At 40.0% G+C, this 18,378-nt stretch overlaps 1 protein-coding gene across 1 annotated transcript in view; it reads right to left on the bottom strand.

The window, feature by feature from the left end:
* The window catches only part of LOC111223039 (lymphocyte-specific protein 1-like), a 29,879-nt gene continuing 11,501 nt past the window's right edge, over nucleotides 1-18,378 (bottom strand). The window contains exons 4-15 of the mRNA XM_022747010.1: nucleotides 17,609-17,745; nucleotides 17,168-17,444; nucleotides 15,638-15,763; nucleotides 14,714-14,737; nucleotides 14,481-14,522; nucleotides 13,529-13,560; nucleotides 13,019-13,103; nucleotides 12,496-12,636; nucleotides 11,356-11,454; nucleotides 10,803-10,886; nucleotides 9,741-9,837; nucleotides 1-310 (exon numbers count right to left, since the gene is read on the bottom strand). Of these exons, the coding sequence (XP_022602731.1) occupies nucleotides 285-310; nucleotides 9,741-9,837; nucleotides 10,803-10,886; nucleotides 11,356-11,454; nucleotides 12,496-12,636; nucleotides 13,019-13,103; nucleotides 13,529-13,560; nucleotides 14,481-14,522; nucleotides 14,714-14,737; nucleotides 15,638-15,763; nucleotides 17,168-17,444; nucleotides 17,609-17,745 (1,170 nt within the window). The 3' untranslated portion in view covers nucleotides 1-284. The remainder of the gene's footprint in view (nucleotides 311-9,740; nucleotides 9,838-10,802; nucleotides 10,887-11,355; nucleotides 11,455-12,495; nucleotides 12,637-13,018; nucleotides 13,104-13,528; nucleotides 13,561-14,480; nucleotides 14,523-14,713; nucleotides 14,738-15,637; nucleotides 15,764-17,167; nucleotides 17,445-17,608; nucleotides 17,746-18,378) is intronic.

The raw sequence follows: 18,378 nt of genomic DNA on the forward strand, positions 1-18,378 counted from the left end.
TAATTGATTTTATTTCATCTTATTCAAAGATATGCTACTGCTGAAGAACCATGAGATATTATTCACAGGATAAAATGAAATACCTGTCCAGTTTAAACAGAGAAAAGACTCCCTACCTTTTTACCTTTTGTAAAATGATAACAGACTGTTGAAGGAAATTTATCATTACAACAGGATTTAAGAGCATTTCCAATCTAAGGCTTGAGTGATAGTGGCTAAAATTTGTGCAGTATTAAAGTTTTTTTCTTTCATAATCCAAAATTCTTCAAAGTCCAAGACGTGTTTCACAAATCCTCATAGAACTGTCCATCTGTAAAGAAAAAAAAAAGATTATCAGCATTTATACTGCTCATATGAACACAATAAATGACCTTTATCATTATATCTATAAGTAATAACAAAACAGACTCAGTGATTTTTTTGCCTGCTGGTGAGATGTCTTGCAAACAAAACTCCTGAACATTTCTGCTCTGTGATTGAGAACATCACATGACACCTCATCCAATTCCTGCTCTGAAGTTTTAATAATTTAGTTCTTAAGCCATAAAACAAATGCCAAAACAGTTATCAATGTCATCAATGTCATCAGTGTCTTCAAGTTGATGAGTAACGAGTAATGGAGCTCTTCATGAGACATTTTGTTGGATCTTGGCTCAGATTTTTTGGAAAACTCTGGCTCATTATTAGATTGACGATAAATTATGTTAGAAATATTTTTTATTTGTTATAAATCATATTTGTTATCAAGCAAATACGATGAAAACAATGTTTGCATGACTGGCTCTTCTGAAGAACAATTTGATTGCTGATTGCTTTCCTGTTATTATATAAATATATGTTTTGAATATGATAGACTGAGAATTCTTATCTGTCTTGCAGGAGTCTGAAATGCTTATGGAAGTCAGCTACACTAACGGGCTGGAGCCTGACCTTTCCCAGCAATATCCTCCGCCCTTGCTGCCAAAACCAGGCAAAGACAATGCGAGGCTTCAGAAACTCAAGAAGAAGAGAGCCAAGAAAAAAGGCAGTCTGTCTCAGACGCCCATCCCCTTTCGCTCCTGTTTGTCACCTGTCAACGAAGCAAGCACAGACCTCGAGCACAGTGACCAGTCCAGCCCACCAAGGACACCAGATTCAGTCTACATTGCAGACTCCTCAGTGTCCAGTTTCCCCTTTGGCTCCCTTTATGATCACTCTGCACCTGCATTCCCTCATCCTCAGAGCAACCCCTATGGTCAAACTGGCAGCTTGCCCCCTCAGTCCTACACAGCTCAGAACAGGACTTCTGAAGAGCTGGTGGCTCCACTGTATGAGTGCTCCTCGTTTTTATTTGATGAGGCGACTCCTTTGATGATGCGACCTTTGGCTTCACCACCCCTATCACCACCTGAACAGGTCCCAGCACCACCTCCTCCTTCTGGTGTCAATTTAAACATGACACCAAATTCCCATGGGTCAGTCACAACAGTCCCTTCAGTCGCTGTGTCGCAGTCCAGCCCTAAAATATCAACTCACAGCCTGACCCTATTCCCATTGACCCCCAACTGTGGCCCAGGCCCAGCACCTTCTCAAGTTGCAGACCTACCTCCTGTTCCAGTGCTGCTATCACTTTCAAAAACCCAGACACAACGTTTTATTCCCAGCCAGGGGGAGACAAACACCGCTTCAAAGGACAGCCCTCAGAACCAGACATCATCTTGGACTGCCAGACCTACCAGTAATGGCAATTTTGTACCAAGCCAGATGTCGCCTGAAATAACAGCCTCAAAAATATCACTTGTTGAAGCAGTGAAAGAGACAAGACCTGCCCAACAAACCAGGATTTATACATCAAAGGCAACATTTTATGAAATCTCTAAACCTCCCTCCATCCAGGACCTTACAGTAACAAACGCTACTTACCAGGGAGAATCATTATCTGCTGTACACGGGGACAAAACAGTTGTGTCAGCAGTGAAAACTGATCAGAAACTGTCTGTGTCCAGGACCCAAAGTGGAAGACCTAAGACCCCCTCTTGTAAACCGGCTCAAGTATCCACACCTATATTTGAAATATCCAAACCTAATCCGCTTTTATTTGCTGCAAGTCCAGCTTTCAACTGCTCCCAAGATCCGCAAGCTCCTGCTATTCCTAACGAGACTCTACGACACAAATCAGCAGTTCAAACTAGTGGTACAAGTAAACCTCCTGCTGCCACAGAAGAACTGGAGCAAACTGATGTTAATCACATGACTTCCATCAAACAAGCCAGCAATAATAAAGAGATAGAGATTCAACAAACTCAAAGAAGTACAGTAAATCTCAGCATTGCCAATACAGGGCTGTACCACAGAGAGAATTTAGCATCAAGTATCAGTGCACCTGAATCTGCTGTGGTCAAACCAACACTGATAGAAGCAATCACCCCAAAATTAAAATCATATGAAGTTGCAGAAAGTGAAGCTTCACCTTTGCCAAAGGTTCCATCATTTCTCTCTGTACCAAAGACTTCAGATCTAAACCCTACACCAGTGATTTCATTGCAAGCACCAATTAGTCCAAGTCCCATGTCGTCCACTAATCGACCTCCTGTGTTCGAGGCACGCAAGTCCTTGTCGTCACTATTGGAGACTCAAATGTCATTAGCGACCTCAAAGCCCAAATCACGATCAACATATTACGGGCTTACTCCAGCTGAGTATGTTGCCTATGGCGGGATTAGGACTATCTCATCTCATCACAGTCCTGTACCCTGCAGGGTTAATGAAACCTCATCAAACAAAGCACAGTCAGAAGTAGCTGTTGGTGAATCACACATCTCAAAGTATGATGCAACACAACAACTCAATGGGCATCAAGACCTTTCTGCTTCAGTGGAGGTTTCTGCTGCTCAGAGTTTACAAACTCTGTCATCTCCAAAGGATTCAGAGCATCCACCTGAACGGACGGTCACATGTAGCAAAGATGTGTTTGAGGAAAGTCACTCTGAAGCTCACAGTACTGGAATACAATCACTTAAACTGTCTAGCATGGACACAATAAAACCTGAGTTCCATCTTGGCTTGGCACAGAAAACAATGCAACAATCCACAAGTGATGTATCCACACCAAAAGCCTCATACTCTGAGGCTCCAATACCAATACCTAAAGCAGGTGAGGTACACACACAACTATTTTCTATAGAGGCAGCACTAAATAAAACGCAATGCCTGACTGATAGCAGTGGTCTGTTGAGTTCCTTCTCGCCTTTAGTGAAAGTAGATTCAATGGCAGAAAAACAGCATAGTGCAAAAGGGATAAATGCAATAGGGAATGGTGACAATCTTGACAAAACACCTGCAAAAGGAGAATTCAAGGTCACAAATGCAAAACAACAGTCAGGACAAATAGAGGTAGTGCCGGTCCAATCTTACCAAACTGCTGGTGAAGTCAGTCCATCAACAGTCAATGGTTTCAATGTTCAACTCACTGCAAAGCCTGACCAAAAAAACCTGGTTGTTCAATCCCTTGCTACAAAGTTAGAGCCCAAATTCCCAGGAAGTGCCATCATAAATGATGCCTTCATTTTAGAAATAAAACAAGCATCCAAACTGGTTTCAGAAACACCACTGTCCAGTAAGGTGGTTACTGAAACCATCTTACCTTATCAAAGGGAAAAGGTTAACCAGCAAAGCAAAAAAAGCAGCGAGGTTATTCTACCCAATAAGACAAATGTAGGGAACATTTTGCCATCTATAGCTGCTAATACAGAACATATTCTTGACAAAACAAGCACTGAGCCCCAATTATCAAATATAGTCTCTAAACAACCAGTTGTTGTTACCACAGAATCTATGCTGCCACATGAGCCTGTCACAGCTTCTGTATGTTCTGCACAGTCCAGTATCTGCACAGTGTCTGCAGCAAAGCAAAGCACCAAATTCATACAACAGCTCAGTGCAGAAACTCAAATTTACAGTCATAGTCAAACAGCAGAAAAAAAGAGAAATTTTCCTGGAGCAGGTCTCTCTTTGAAATCGTCTAAAGAACCAACTGTACCAAACCAATCTGCTGTAAATACTACACTACTGGGTAAACCTACCACAGAAATCAAACTTCCAGGCCTATCCATCATTGCAACCAAATCACCCAATATATCAGACATTAAATTCCCTTTAGAGACCGGCTCATCAAATGTGCCAATAAAAGAGCCCCAAAAGCCAACCAAAGTTACTGAGAATGTACTTGTAAGCACACCGAGTAGCATAGGACCCAGTGGCCGAGATAAAGTTGTTCAAGGACTACATTTCTACAAAAACTTGAGCAGAACTACAACAGAGATTACACAAGCCACTGAAACCACCCTTAATATCCCTTTTAAAGATGCAATACTGTCTAGCCAAGCAAATATAGAAGCCAAACATCCGGCTTATATTAACAGTAACACTAACAGAGTCAGCAGCTCAACAGTAGACACAGAAGGGTATCCACAACTCACCAATCAAAGAATCAGTTTACTGGCTGGGAAAATGCAAACAGAGCATCTTCCCACTACACCTATTAGAGCAGAAAACATTCAAACAAAACTAGCTTCTAATCTTTCAAAAGGAAATGTGGCACTGACTGTACCTAGAAGTGAAGCCAAACTAACCAACACTGCACCATGTGCAGGATTAATAACTGTCAACAAGTCTTCCACAGACACAGTCTCACCTGGACAACCAGCAGGTGTAGAGGCTGTCCAACACAGCAGATCTACTGCAGAACAGTCAAACAAATCCAGTTTGGGCAGCAATGCTCACAGTATTCCTGCTACTGAAATCAAAGTCAAGAACAAGCTTCACACAGAAAGTATTCTGCCAATGATGACAGATCCAGCAGTGAGCAGTAAACCAACATTTAATACTGTGCAGGTCAGCAAACCAACCGTGCCGTCTAGCCCTACCATGAGGCATGTCCCACCAAAAAGCCCTCAGATGAGAACAGGGAGAGCTGAGAGTCGATCTGAAACAAAACTACCCATTGATGCAAAATCTGTTTCTGGCTCTGTTGCCCAACCAAGAGTATACACAAACTCACAAGCAGATAGTGAACACATTGCCAACCATGTGCAAAGATCATCTGAGACATCTGCATCTCAAATTACAACTAAAACTAATGTAAAAGAACAATCCCCTTTCATCCAGCCAATTATTGACAATAAATTTTTAGCAAGTCCAAAGACAAAAATTAAACACTCTGTAACATCCAGTACTGAGACAACAACTTCCATTTCCACTGGTTATATCACAGCTAACATATCTAATACCAGTGTAGAACAGCAAACCATTACAATGCCAGGTCATATGATGCTGTCTGAAGATAATGTTCAATCCTCTGCAAATTTAGTGACCTCACAGACTGGAGTGAAACAGTTTCAGCAATATGTTACTGAAACAAAGAAATCTATAGAAACTAACACTCATACTCAAATCCCCTTACAACCTGCTTTAAGTAACTACGCTGCTACAAATATTCAGCCCCTTAGTGAAACCAACAGAGATTTTAAAGCCCCATTTAGCCCCCGTACAGTAGCTAAACCTTGGATTGCAACCAGAGCTTCCCCTCTACCCGAGCCAAGAGTGTGTAGAACCCCTACACGGACCTGTACTCCAACCTTACCACAGTGCCCTCAAACTCCTATCTCTATAAATCATACTACAGAAACAAAACACTCATCAGTCGTTATGAAAGACCAGATTAACCTTCCCATCAAACCTCTTCAAAATAATACACCCACTACTGCTGTTCAGCCTTCTACTAAATCATTCACAGACAATATCTCAAAATTCGACATAAAATCACCCACAACTAAGGACTCTTCAGGCCCTGAGGTAAAAATACATTCCCAAACACAACAGGTAAAAACAAACATAGAATCAAATTCCAATAAGGAAGGAAAACTCTCCCCACTGAAAATCGAAGCTAGTCCTATCCCTTTGACCGATAATACCAGTAAACCTTCTCTAAAAGCAAAACTTCACACTAAGCAGATAGAATCAAGACCTTCCTCTGCCACTGTAGAAACGAAACCCTCAGTTGTAAAAAGCGATTTCTCAAGGTCTCCTTCCGATTTGGTCCAGATTAGCTCACACATCAGTAATGTTCAGCCTGCGACAGAGCTACCAGTACAGAACAGTTCCCCTGCAGAGCCAGCAACAGATACTGTCATGAAACCGCCCATAGTTAAAGCTGCTGTGATTGACTCTGCCACTCCTGCCTCTCTGCCTCAGGCCTCAGTCTCAGTCAAAGCTCCATCCCCAAACAGAGGAATGTCACCGCCATCTCAACAAAAAACTGGACTGAAGGACAAGGACGTTCTGAAGACCAAAACTACACCTGCACCGACGGAAGCCCCAGCAGCCGAACCCTCCATGAAGTCAGCGACATCAACTGCATCTTCAACTTCTGACAAGAAGATCGTTACTGCAAAGACACCCCCTTCATCCACTGAGCCGAAGGCAGCCCAGAAGCTGAAAGGCCTTAAGGGTAAGCTCAGCGGGTGGACACGGCTCAAAAAACACATGGTTGTTGAGCCAGAGGAACCTACGTTTCCAGAACCAGAGGCTAAATCTCAGGTTGATGCCAGTGGCAGCAATGAGAAAACAGATCAAGCTGGTAGTGAAGAGTCGTCAACAGACCAATGTGCCAATCAGGATGTCATGGTGAAGGACAAAGAAGGTCCCAAGGCGTTGAAGATGTGGGACGCCCTCCTCTTTCAGATGTTCTCCACCAAAGAGAGAATAATGCAGCATATCAACACCACCAAGAAAGATTCAGACAAGAAAAAGGCCTCTAAAGACAATCAAGCAGAAGTTCCCTCTTTTGTCAATCGCCTGCCAATTTTACTCTACAGTCCACGTTTTGATGCCAGGAAGCTTAAAGAGGCAGCAGAGAAGCCGCTCACAAAAATAGCAGCAGTGTTTGAAAGGGGTTTGATAAAACGCAAAACTCAGGAGGATGAACACAAAGACTTCAACAGAACAGCCAGAGGATTCAATCCAAAATAAAGTTCAGCTATGTGATTTGAAATGATGCAGAAGTATGTTCAGGATTGATAAAAGATTTCTCTGTTGTGTAATTCATCAACAGATAAAAAAGATGCATTGATCTCAGCTAGGCGAGTGAGCCTCATAGGAAAGGAATCATCTGAAGAGAATTTGGAAGAAAATAGATAATAAATGTAAAACCATTTGTGCATTTCTGCAATAGAATAGCTGAAGTTACTTTTATAAATTTGGGCTACAGTGAGGAGGTAGATTATTCTAAAGGGGAAAAAAAGATTAAAAGCATTATTGATTACTGCTTAATCACGAGCTACTTGACCCAATTGGTCTTTGAATTTTTACTTTTAAATCAAAGAAATTTCACTAAAACAAAATTCATCCCAATGTAAAATAATGGTATATTTCTGATGTTCTCATCATTTGTGTTTATTGAGGATGTAGTTAGTGTATAAGTACCTGTGATAGCTTTTAGAGGTCAATAATATTACTACAGCTGTGATACACGGGTGGCGTCTTTGCACTTTTAATAAAAAAATAAAACAAAGATGAAAAGTTAAGGCAAAGAAAGCAAGGAACACTCTGCAACTGTACTTGGTTAGATTTTTCTTTTTTCATTTGATGATGGCCTAGATTGGATGTAGTGTTGAATGCATGAACTGTAGATACTTTGATAGGTAAAAGATTGTTTCATTTGTCATGCTCTATCTTTTTCTATTTTTCTAAACAAAGTGAGGCTTTTAGTGTACACCGCTGGTAGGCAGTTTTTAATCTCTGTAATAAATAGGGCTTTTACATTCCTGGACAACAGGGCAGATGGGTTTTGAATGATGGAGAACAGATGAATGAAGGGTAGAGGTCTAGTCAGAAAAGATTTAGGTTTCTGCAAGTCAGGTATGGATGGCAATGTGGTGGGATATATATCTGGGTTTTCGATCAGGGCAGGAAACTACAACCACACATGCTGGTACATTTTGAGGCTGGGCAACATGGTAACTAAAACCTCTTATGATGACAGAACATATGATGGTACAGAGTCTGGTATCCGATTTATAGGTGCTTAGATATTTTAGTTTCTAGCGTCTTGAGGGTTGGAAATGTTGGGTGTGTTTGTTGGTTGGTCTGCCACTTTGGTCTTGACTGAAATATTTCAACAAATGTTGGCACAAATGTGCCAAGAAATTTTGTATAAACATTCATCATCCCCAGAGGATGAATCCTAGTGATCCTCTGACTTTTCCTGTTGCACCACCATGAGATTGATATCTTTGGTTCAGAATGAAATATTTAAACGATTATTGGCTGGTTTGCCATGAAGTTTGCTACAGATATTCAAGGTCTGTAGACGATTAATTCTAATGATTTTGGCGATCCCTAGCATCTGGCTGTAGACTCTAAAGTTTTGTTGTTCCCAATTGACTACATTGTAAGGGGAAGTCAGATTGCACTCAGACTGTGCTTTAACTGACATTACAATTGCTTTTTGGTGTAAATTTTAACCATCATTGCCCAGCCCTAATACATCCAACAATCAAATTGTTGTTTCACCATATCACTGGTGTTTTGTGAAAACTCAACTCAAACCTCAAGCTCTTCTGCCAGCTGAAGAAAGTCTCTGGGAATAAACTGGGAAAAATTGTGGTATTTTCAGGTATTATGAGAGTATGTGAAAGTATGTATGTGTGAGACTGTTTTCCTAAGATCCAGAAAGTTGGAGATGAATTGTTTTCATCCAACTGCGATGACCTGATAATATTTCCGGTCAGTGTAACAGATAAACATAGTGACAAGCATCGTTCTGGTGGTGGACGGTATTTTCCTGTTTTGTGATGGATCGTCCAGGCCATGAACAACATTACTGAGTTAGGACTGTAATAAGGATGTGGAAGTGAATACCAGTGATGATTATGGTGAAGAGGCCTGTTGTAGGAGGACAGACTGAAGGAAATGAAGTGACAGTTTGAGGAGGAGGGCAGATGTTACACGTGGTATGTGATATTTTAACAGTTTCGGAGGATATTGCTGCTGTAGTAGCATGTTGTTGTAGAGGTGATTTTGACCCTTTTTGTCTCTAGACTGGATTTTAAAATTTGTTGTTTTCCACAGGATGACCATCATGATGTGGAATTTCTTTTACGTGAGGGGCTTCTTTACCCCTATAAGCTAACTATGGCCCCATTTATTACACTGATGCTTAAACTTAATATATTTTTGTTAATGTGTGATTCTCAAAAATGCATAAAGTTGAATGTGAAATTGTGGTTTTGTATTTCTTTTTTTTCTTTTTTTTTATCACAATGCTTCAGCTGGCATGGAAAATATCCTAAAAGCAAGTTACAACAGAAGTAATTACAGCTATAGTTGAAAGGTTTAAAAGACCAAAGCCAGCAGCGTTAGTCTGTATATAAATATTTAAAATTAGCTCACAAATGTATACTTTCATTTCTTAAAAAGGCTAATTAATTTCTTAATACAGCTGGGCACTGTAGTTATTCAAACAGGAGTAAATAGTGACTTTGTTGGGGACTATTTTCAGTGGCGAATTAATCCACATTTGGTGCTATTTTAAATCAATTTTAAAAGAACTTTCACCGGCTTTGCACATTTATAAATTCAAAATTTAACCAACATTGGTGTCACTAATTCTATGTGTTAAGATAATATCCACAACAGCCAGAAAACATTCCTTTCATCTTTCATTGTTTTGCTACAGAATTAAGGTTGAGGGACTTCCTTACCTGACGGACAATTCACATCTTCAGTGTCAGCAGAAACCTTCTCATACTTGCCGTGACCAGTCACGACAAATTTATACCTTTTACCAGGGGAACTCTCCTGAAATACAGTTGATAAAACAGTGTTAATGGAAAGATTTACAGACACTTATGCTGTGACTTCAGAGTTTCTTCCTTCATTCAGTGTCTCATGTGAACAATCCAAAACATCACTTTGAACTTTTTACGCTCCAAAATCTGCCTGTGTTTTCCATATTTTCCAGCATTTAATACATTAGCATAAGTGTGATAAGTTGATATGTGATAAGTTTTTTTCCTTATCTTTGTGGTAAATCTTTGTTATTGTTGCCAAAAAAAATTCAACTTTCCTAAAAATAAAAGATCAGAAGTTTAAAACTTAATAACTTCATAATATTGACCTTTAATTTCATTTTAATTTAAGACAGGAGCTAGAAGAGTCTTTTTTCTCTGTTTGTTCTATTTTCTTCATCAGCTCTCATAGTGTCTCTGATCACATTTATATGGGAAATGTATCAATGAGCAATATCTTTTATGGGACAGATCTTTTTCTTGTTCGTTCAGTCCTTGAGTGACGGTTCTCAGATTAATCTTGAGATAATTTCTGTTACACGCATTGTCACAAAATCTGACTATTTTCATCTCTGAAAATTCTCCAGATGAAAAGCTCTTTGCTTGAACTAATCATAATTTACATTCACATTAACCTGTGGCAGTGGGGTCACAAATAGACATTGCCTCATTGTAAGGGGGTCATGAGCCAAAAAGGTTAGGAACAACTGCTTTAGGGGGTCCTACTCCCCACATTGGGAACCACAGACTCAAATCACATCTTAAATGACTAATTTATTGCGCAACATCTGGTTTTCAAGGAGGCTATCAGTTGAATAAGGGGAATTGACTGTGGATGAATGAAATTTTGCAGCATTACTCATTTGCCTCGTTCATTTATTGCAGGCCGCTGTGGAAAAACACTGTTGTCTGATAAATGTAATAAAAACAGTAATCCACCAGCACCAGGCAACAAATTCTGATGTGAGTTCGTACCTTTCCATCCTTGCCAGGAGATAATGGGTCACCGAGACTCTCCCAAAGGTTTTTCTTGTTTAAAACACCACCGGTTTTTATTTCCTGCAAATACAACAATATACAGGAACGTCATCTCTGCTTTAATGATCTCCATGTGAATGAACTGTAAGATGCTGCTGCTGCTGCTGCCACAAGGGGGCAGACTTTCACAGAGTGTTTGTCAGAACTGAGTTGTGATGATTTACACCACATGGAGGGAGTGTGGGGTGTGGTTGCATGAAGCAGAGAGGAGCCGAGAATAATATGGACTGAAAAGAGCCATGAAACAAAATCAGAATTACCTGACGTAAAGTAAAGACAGAGAAAGTTATCAGACATGTTGAAGGGAAAGCTAAGAAGAAAGAAGAGATTGACAGAAACAGTTATTGAAAATCTTGTGTCACAGAAATGAAACTTGGTGAGAAAAGATCAGTGCAGGGGTAAAATATTTTGTGCATCTTGTCAAACACACCAGGTAATGCAAGATAACAATGCAAATAAACACAGGATTAGAAGGTAAATTCTGACTTACTGCTGGTTTGGAGGGCGAGCTGCACCTGCTGCCATCATCACTTCCTCTCACCCACTGATTGATGAGATCAGCCACACCGACTTTTAACCCGTCTGCATCCTGAGACAGAAACGAAGAAATCATCACTATGAAAAAACAAATCTCGCCCAAAGGAAAGAAACTTTAATTATATATGTGATGGGTGGTGCCCCGCTTAGGCCTTACATGAAGGACACCACCTATTGGTAGGCCGGTCTTCCCAATTACTAACTATTGGTTGTTTGTGAGTTTATTTTCCTCCAAAACACAAATTTGTTTGGATGAGCTATTCCACACTGATAAAAAAGACAATGTTGAGAAAAGTCAAACTTTTAAGGCAACGAACTTTTGAATTAAGCAATTTAACTTCTTAAGTTTTGGCTTTGAGTTTGTCTAACTTACAATTTTTACTCCTGCATGTTAGAGTAACATCACACATTAGAACAACTCAAAAGTTTTTGATTCTGTTAAGTTACTCTAAGTTAAAGTATTCACCAATTTGTAGGTTTACATTTCCACTTAAATTCATTTTTTAAAAATTACAATTTATTGTGTGAAGCTTTATCTCCCATGAAAACTTCACACTAAATGACAATAAACCCAGCACTAATGTCCCTCAGTATGATCCCCCATAATTCATGAGAATAACTCTAATCTAATCTTACTTTTAACCTATTAATGTTTCTACATAACTTAAATTGATGAGTTAAGTAAACGATCCATCCATGGGATATTTAATCAACTGAACTCATGACTTCTTTAAGTTCTGAAAGTGATAAACAATTAAAACTTGAAACTGACAAACTTATCTAATCACACTGAGTTAACAATAAAAGAAAAGCTGGTGAACAGCAGACTAACGGCCCCTTAGTCCCTCATTTGTACGGTTTGTATTGAGATGATGTGTGAGTGTGAAAGGATTTAATGCGCCGGTGTCCTGTAATTACCACTGGTGGCCATAGAGGCTGCTGCTGTTACTGTTACACAATCTCACTTAAAAAACTCCTAAACTCTTCCTCAATAGACATGAGAAAAAGAAAGAAGAATTATTTATCAGATGTGATGTGAAAAGTTATAGATTATGTGACTGATAAAGTTAACTTCATCAGTTAACCTGTTAACCTTAGATGCTGCGACTGAGATAGCGTTTTGGTTCCAGGCTTCTCCGGCCTCAAACAGGCTCTTCTTGGAGGCGACGGGTTCAGTGGGACTCGTCAGATCTGTCAGAACCTGACCGCCGGATCTGCCTTCCTTTGAGGAGACCTGAGGAAAATGAAGTAAGAACAGTTTGAGGTACAGGATTTGAGGATATAGCCTGAAGCTGGGTACAGAAAATCTGAGCTGGGTCTAAGATCACATCCTTTTCAAGTAACAACACCAAAACAGTCTCCTCTCTGAGTTTAGCCAGTGGTGGGGTTGCAGTGAGGAGCTATTAATCCATTATAGTTTTTTTTTAAGAGCGTGAGAGAACAAAACAAGCATGTAAGAGTTGCTCATATTATTCTAAAGGGTAAAACTGCACTTGGCAGTTTGTGGAAGAACTTTCATGGTGCACAATAAAAATTCCCCCAAATACATGGTTATTTCTCAAGTCAATAAAAGGAAAATTCCCATTAAAGGAAAGAGTAACTCAGTGGGGTTCTACCTCGAGAGCATGTGTGTACTGCTCCAGTTTCTTGTCAATCTTGGAAACAGCAACAGGTGACGGCGTCTTCTTTGTGTTGCTGGTGCTTAAGAAGAATGGATTACTTATTATTAAATGTATTATCAATTTATTTAAACATGTAGTTGCATTGAGACACACATAAACTCACAGGCATTAAAATGGACACACACATACATTATAATTTTCAAATTATGCTTTTTTATCAGCAATGTGTCTGTTTAGGAGAAATCAGACTTTAATCTGAAGAGCGCTGCACTTTGTCTTTGTATCTACAATTAAATTAGATTTTCATTCTTAGGAACATTTCCAAGAGGTGGAGTGATGCCGGAGGCCGACAGAATCTCGATGGTTGCGTCAAACCCACAGAAGAACGGATTTCTAAAGGTCTGGTTTGTTGTAGCAGCCACTGAGGGTCATTGGTTTGTTGCTTTATTACACTGCTCCGTCCTGCTTTTAAATCTATCTCATGGCCAATCAACACAGACTCACCTTTTCCTCAAAGACTCAGTTCTCTCCATGATCTGAGGGAAGAATGAAGACAATCAATGGTTAAAACTCACAGGAATTATCCTTATAACCCACACATGGGAAAAAACCTGCAGTAACACAGAGATTTATTGAAGCAGGCTGAGGTTCAGACCTACAAACTGACACAAAGTTGTTATTTGTACAAAATAAAAACTGACTTTTTTTCATCGAGCAAAGCAGAAACTTATGTTCCCTTACTGGCTGGTTTTTAAGGGTGGGGTTAAAAAGAACCCCTCAAATCTAGAACATGGATTAAATTAAAAGGGGGCTGCTCAAAAGGGAGACTCTGTTTCTGTTTATTTGACTGTTTTAAATGATATAAGGAAAGAAAAATAAGACAGTAACAGAGGAAAAGAGTAGGGGAGTAGTGACTTGTAACCATAACCTGTAACCCTCTACCACATCCATATAGGACCCCCAGACTGAAAGAGACCCAAAACAATTACAAACAAAGTTGTTTTGCATCTCTACATAGTTGACTAGTTATTTCGTGTCTCTTCGTTGATGCTTTTCATCTCTTTGAAGTCATTTTACTTGTCTTAGCAGTGGTTTTCTGTGTCTTTGGAGTGATTTTCTGTGTCTTTGTTGTTATTTTGCTTTTCTTTGGAATAATCTTACATCTCTTTATGTTGTTTTTGTGTCTTTAACTGAGCTCTTTGACCTTCAAACAACCAATATCAACAGTGACTTCGAACAGAGACACAAAGAGAGGTCAGGGGGCCCGTGTTTGATAGTCAATCTATAGAAGCAAAGCAACACTTGCACTAAACAGGAGAAACGTGATGGTTTAATACAGTTCTCCTGCATACTGCAAGTTGCTAGAGTTTTAACCTCTGATAATCAATCCATGCCTGCAACCTTTGTAATCTTTAGGCAGCTGCTGACCTTTGACCCCGACCATATCTGCACTCACCGTGCATTTTCCGTCTGTTGAGACTCTGCTGTTGACTTCATCCTGTAAAGAGACAGTGAGCTGAGTGAGTGATCACTGCAGGATCCAGCAGCTCTGACATGTCGGCCTAATGGCTGTAAGTACAACTCAGACATGCAGGAAGTTTCTCCTGTTTCAAACATAAAGTGTCAAATCAAATCAAAAGCAAACTGTTACAGAGATTAACGGTCAGATGATACATGCAAGATACTTACTGGGTAAAACTGTATGAGGAGTTTCTGGTCGGACAGCAGGGAGCATGAAAGAGACAAGATAGTCAACACAACACAATAGGAAAAAAGTGAGTATATCATCACAGGTTAATGGGAAATGTAGTTTTCCAGGGAAACTAGTTCAGATTCTCCACACTTGATCTAAATGTCTGTGATGTGCAGTTATAAACATTCAACTTCCAAACATCGTGTCTCTAAAATCTGATGGTTGTCTTTACTTTATTCAAAGGTCCATATTTTACACTTCTCCTGTGTTTTATGTGAAGTGTTGATCCATAAGAAAATATATTAGTGGTTTTAAGAACCAAAAACCATCTCAGTGTAGTTTTACATCTCGTCTCTCAGGCTTCTCTCTGGAGCTCTAATAACAACAGGTCAGTGAGCCAATCAGAAGAGAGGAGGCTCTGAGCTTCTCTTCTGATTGGCTGACTGTTTTCTGAGTGATTGAATAAAAATACAGCAGATTTCAGGTAAACACTCAGAGCAAACACTAAATCCTGCAAGGATGTTGGGTCCAGGTGGGCGGGGCTTGGGGCGTGGCTGAGAATGGTGACTGCTTTGTTGTGACATCACAAAGTTACAGAAGTCCTGAGAGCTCGTTTTAAGGCTCATTTTTCTGTGGACTGAGCACTTTGATACTTTCACAGTTTTAATACTGAACATAGACCTGTTTTATGATCAAACAACACATGGAAATTTACCTTTATACAATATGGGACCTTTAATTTAAACAGTGCACCGTGCAGGTGCGATACAAAGGAAAATAGATAATCAGATCAGGATATACTCCAATACTCAACAGCAAAAGTAATGAGTTAAATTACTCATGAAACATGTAGTACCTTCAGTTTATATTTGGATCAGAGACACTTAATTGTACGGACCACTTTTGGTTTCATGTGATACCTTGAACGTCGGGCTCATGGGACCATAGCAGTTTAGCGATTCCTCGCCTTCGCTGCTGCTGCCGAGAGAAACTGCAGATGTTCTGTTCACCTCCTCACTCCTCCTGTCTCTGCTTTCCACTGAACTCTACAACCAAACCAACACACACGTTTCATGATGTCACTTCTTTATAAGCGGGTGTCTGATCATACCTGATCAATATGCGAAACTGGGTTTTGTGGCATCAGTCATCTAGTGCTGGTCCAGATTTTGTAGTGCTGATCTATTATATGATCTCAAGAACAGTTTTCTCCAATATCTGTTCTTTCTCTCTTTTACATTATTATTCACACTTTTAAACCTTGCTAACCCACACTGTGTGATTTGGTGGAAAAGACTAATGAATAACTGGCAAATCCCTGGTGCTAAAAGTTGGAATTTGTTGCAACATCTAACACACGAGATGGAGCAGCGTTTTTCTTTTTTATTACTTTCAGATTTGAAGCCAAATTCCTCTGTGAGTTTTATAATAAGCATGCATTTGCTTCATGAAATATTCTATATAACACTGGGAGAAACAGGCACATTTTTGGGAGTTATGCCAGCACACTAAGAAGCAGATGTTATGTATGAATAACAAGAATAAAATCCCTTGTTAACACCCCACTATGTGAAAGTGTCACAACATATGTTTTAAAAAGTTCATCCTTGTGGTGGCACTGGTGTGATGACATATGGACATTAAAGGTACCCTGTGGAGCACTATGAGGCAATGTCTTTACAAGTGGGTCCCTGTTGTGCATGTTGTCGTTCACATGCACAGCGTCACAAAACACATTCCTGCCAATGGTTTCACATTATTCCACTAAAATTATTCCACATATAAACCAAGCAGGTTTCAAAACTGTTAAGAAAAAATGTCTTTGTGAATGTTTTATGAGGGAGGAAATGGATTCAACATGTTTGTTGTTGAGGATATGCACAGTGTGTTTTAGTGGGTAACACTGAGTGTAAACAGAACTCCACAGTGCAGCTTTGCTATTAAAAATGTTTATCTGCTTGGGAGTCTGAATGTGCTCAACACGTTTCATGGCATTTTACTATAAATTATACAATAAAAACTAATAATAATTAAATAAACTAATAGATTATGAGAAATCTTCTGAGCAGTGACAGTTTATCCACTAAACCCATGCATGTGATTGTGGTGCTTGAGAGAAGGTCATCTAGTCAACAAAAACATAAGGATTCATCCTCTGGGGACCATGAATATCTAGAGCACACTTCATGAAAACCAGGCGGTTAGTTTTCAAGATATTTTGTCATGCACTAAAATGTTGGTCGAGGGGAAATTCTGATCTGACAAAAAGTCAAGGAGTTATCCTCAGGTGACCACGAATGGATGGTAGTTTCCAACATATTTTGGTGTGGACTCAGATGATGGAGACACCAACCACATGACAACTGTCTTTACTAGTGGAACAAAAAATACAGGTACTAGTAAGAGCAGTAGAGGAGCAGCAGTAGTAATAGTATTATTGGAAAGCCAACCTTGTCTGTCATCTTGTGCTCTTCCTCTTCCTCCTCCTCCTCCCTGTGTCTCTGCTCCCTCCTGAGGTGGAGGTCTTCCCCTTCTTCATGTGTGAAGCTCAGTTCTTCTTCTTCTTCTTCTTCTTCTTCTTCTTCTTCTTCCAGATCGTCTTCATCCGCGGGGCTCTGTCGGGTTTCTGTTGACCTCCACTCCCTCTGCAAAGTGGGCTGTACCTCTTCCTCCTCTACTTTCAGCTCCTCCTGCTCCACCTCCCCATCCACCCTGCAGGCCCCTCCGCTGTGGAGGAGATAACTGAACTGGTTAATGAAGTCAGAGTGTTACTGATCAGAGCATCCAAGGATGCAAACACAGCATACCATACACTGAACCAAGAGAACAACAATAATCATGAGACAACAGTTAGGGTTATAAAAAAAAAAAGATGGAGAGGGAGAACACACCGTGGCCTCATTGTCCCTGCTGCCAGGTAGGACGTCCTGTCTGCTGGTTGGCCTGCGGCGTGCTGCAGTCTGGCGTCCTGTTGCAGAAAGACTGATGAGCTATATGACGTCCTGACGTCCTTTTTGTTGCTGGACATCTAAAATAAACAGAAAGCAAAGCAGGTCGACATGTTTCTCTACAGTGACGATGCAGAAGTATTCCTCAGATTAACTTCATCCACAAGTTCAAACATTAAAGACTGAGTTCATGGAGTCATTTACAACAGAGTTTGAAGTGGCATCAGAGAGCTTATTAAGAGCATAATTAGCTGTACTTTTTGTAGTGATGACACTTTTCAATAAAACTGATGCTTTTGGTTAACGCTTGCTCAGTTTAATCATGTTTACAATTATCATGTATTAGCATTTTCTGTTTTACGATGTAAACTCAGCACGCTTGTAAACCAGGGCTCTTGTTCTTTAATGTGCTCTTTCCGAGTGTAAAAAAAGAAAGTAATAAAGAACGTTGAAGTACTTGCAAATAATTACAATGGTAGTCATGGTTACTGCCTTCACCTTCACATTGAATATTTAAACAACATTAAGAGTCTAGTGCCATGCTAGCAGCTCTCTGAGGCTGCACAATGACCCTTTGGGGTTAATGCTAACGACAACATGGCTTTCAACATCTTAACAGTGCTGAATATTAGCGAGCTAACATTTGCGTTCTTGCAAGAACCTCAGGAGAGTCCGGTTGCCTTTGTAAAGCTCTGAGATACCTGGATGACTGA

Source organism: Seriola dumerili, unplaced genomic scaffold (assembly GCF_002260705.1).
Source record: "Seriola dumerili isolate Sdu_G_001 unplaced genomic scaffold, Sdu_1.0 BDQW01000011.1, whole genome shotgun sequence".
Taxonomy (NCBI): domain Eukaryota; kingdom Metazoa; phylum Chordata; class Actinopteri; order Carangiformes; family Carangidae; genus Seriola; species Seriola dumerili.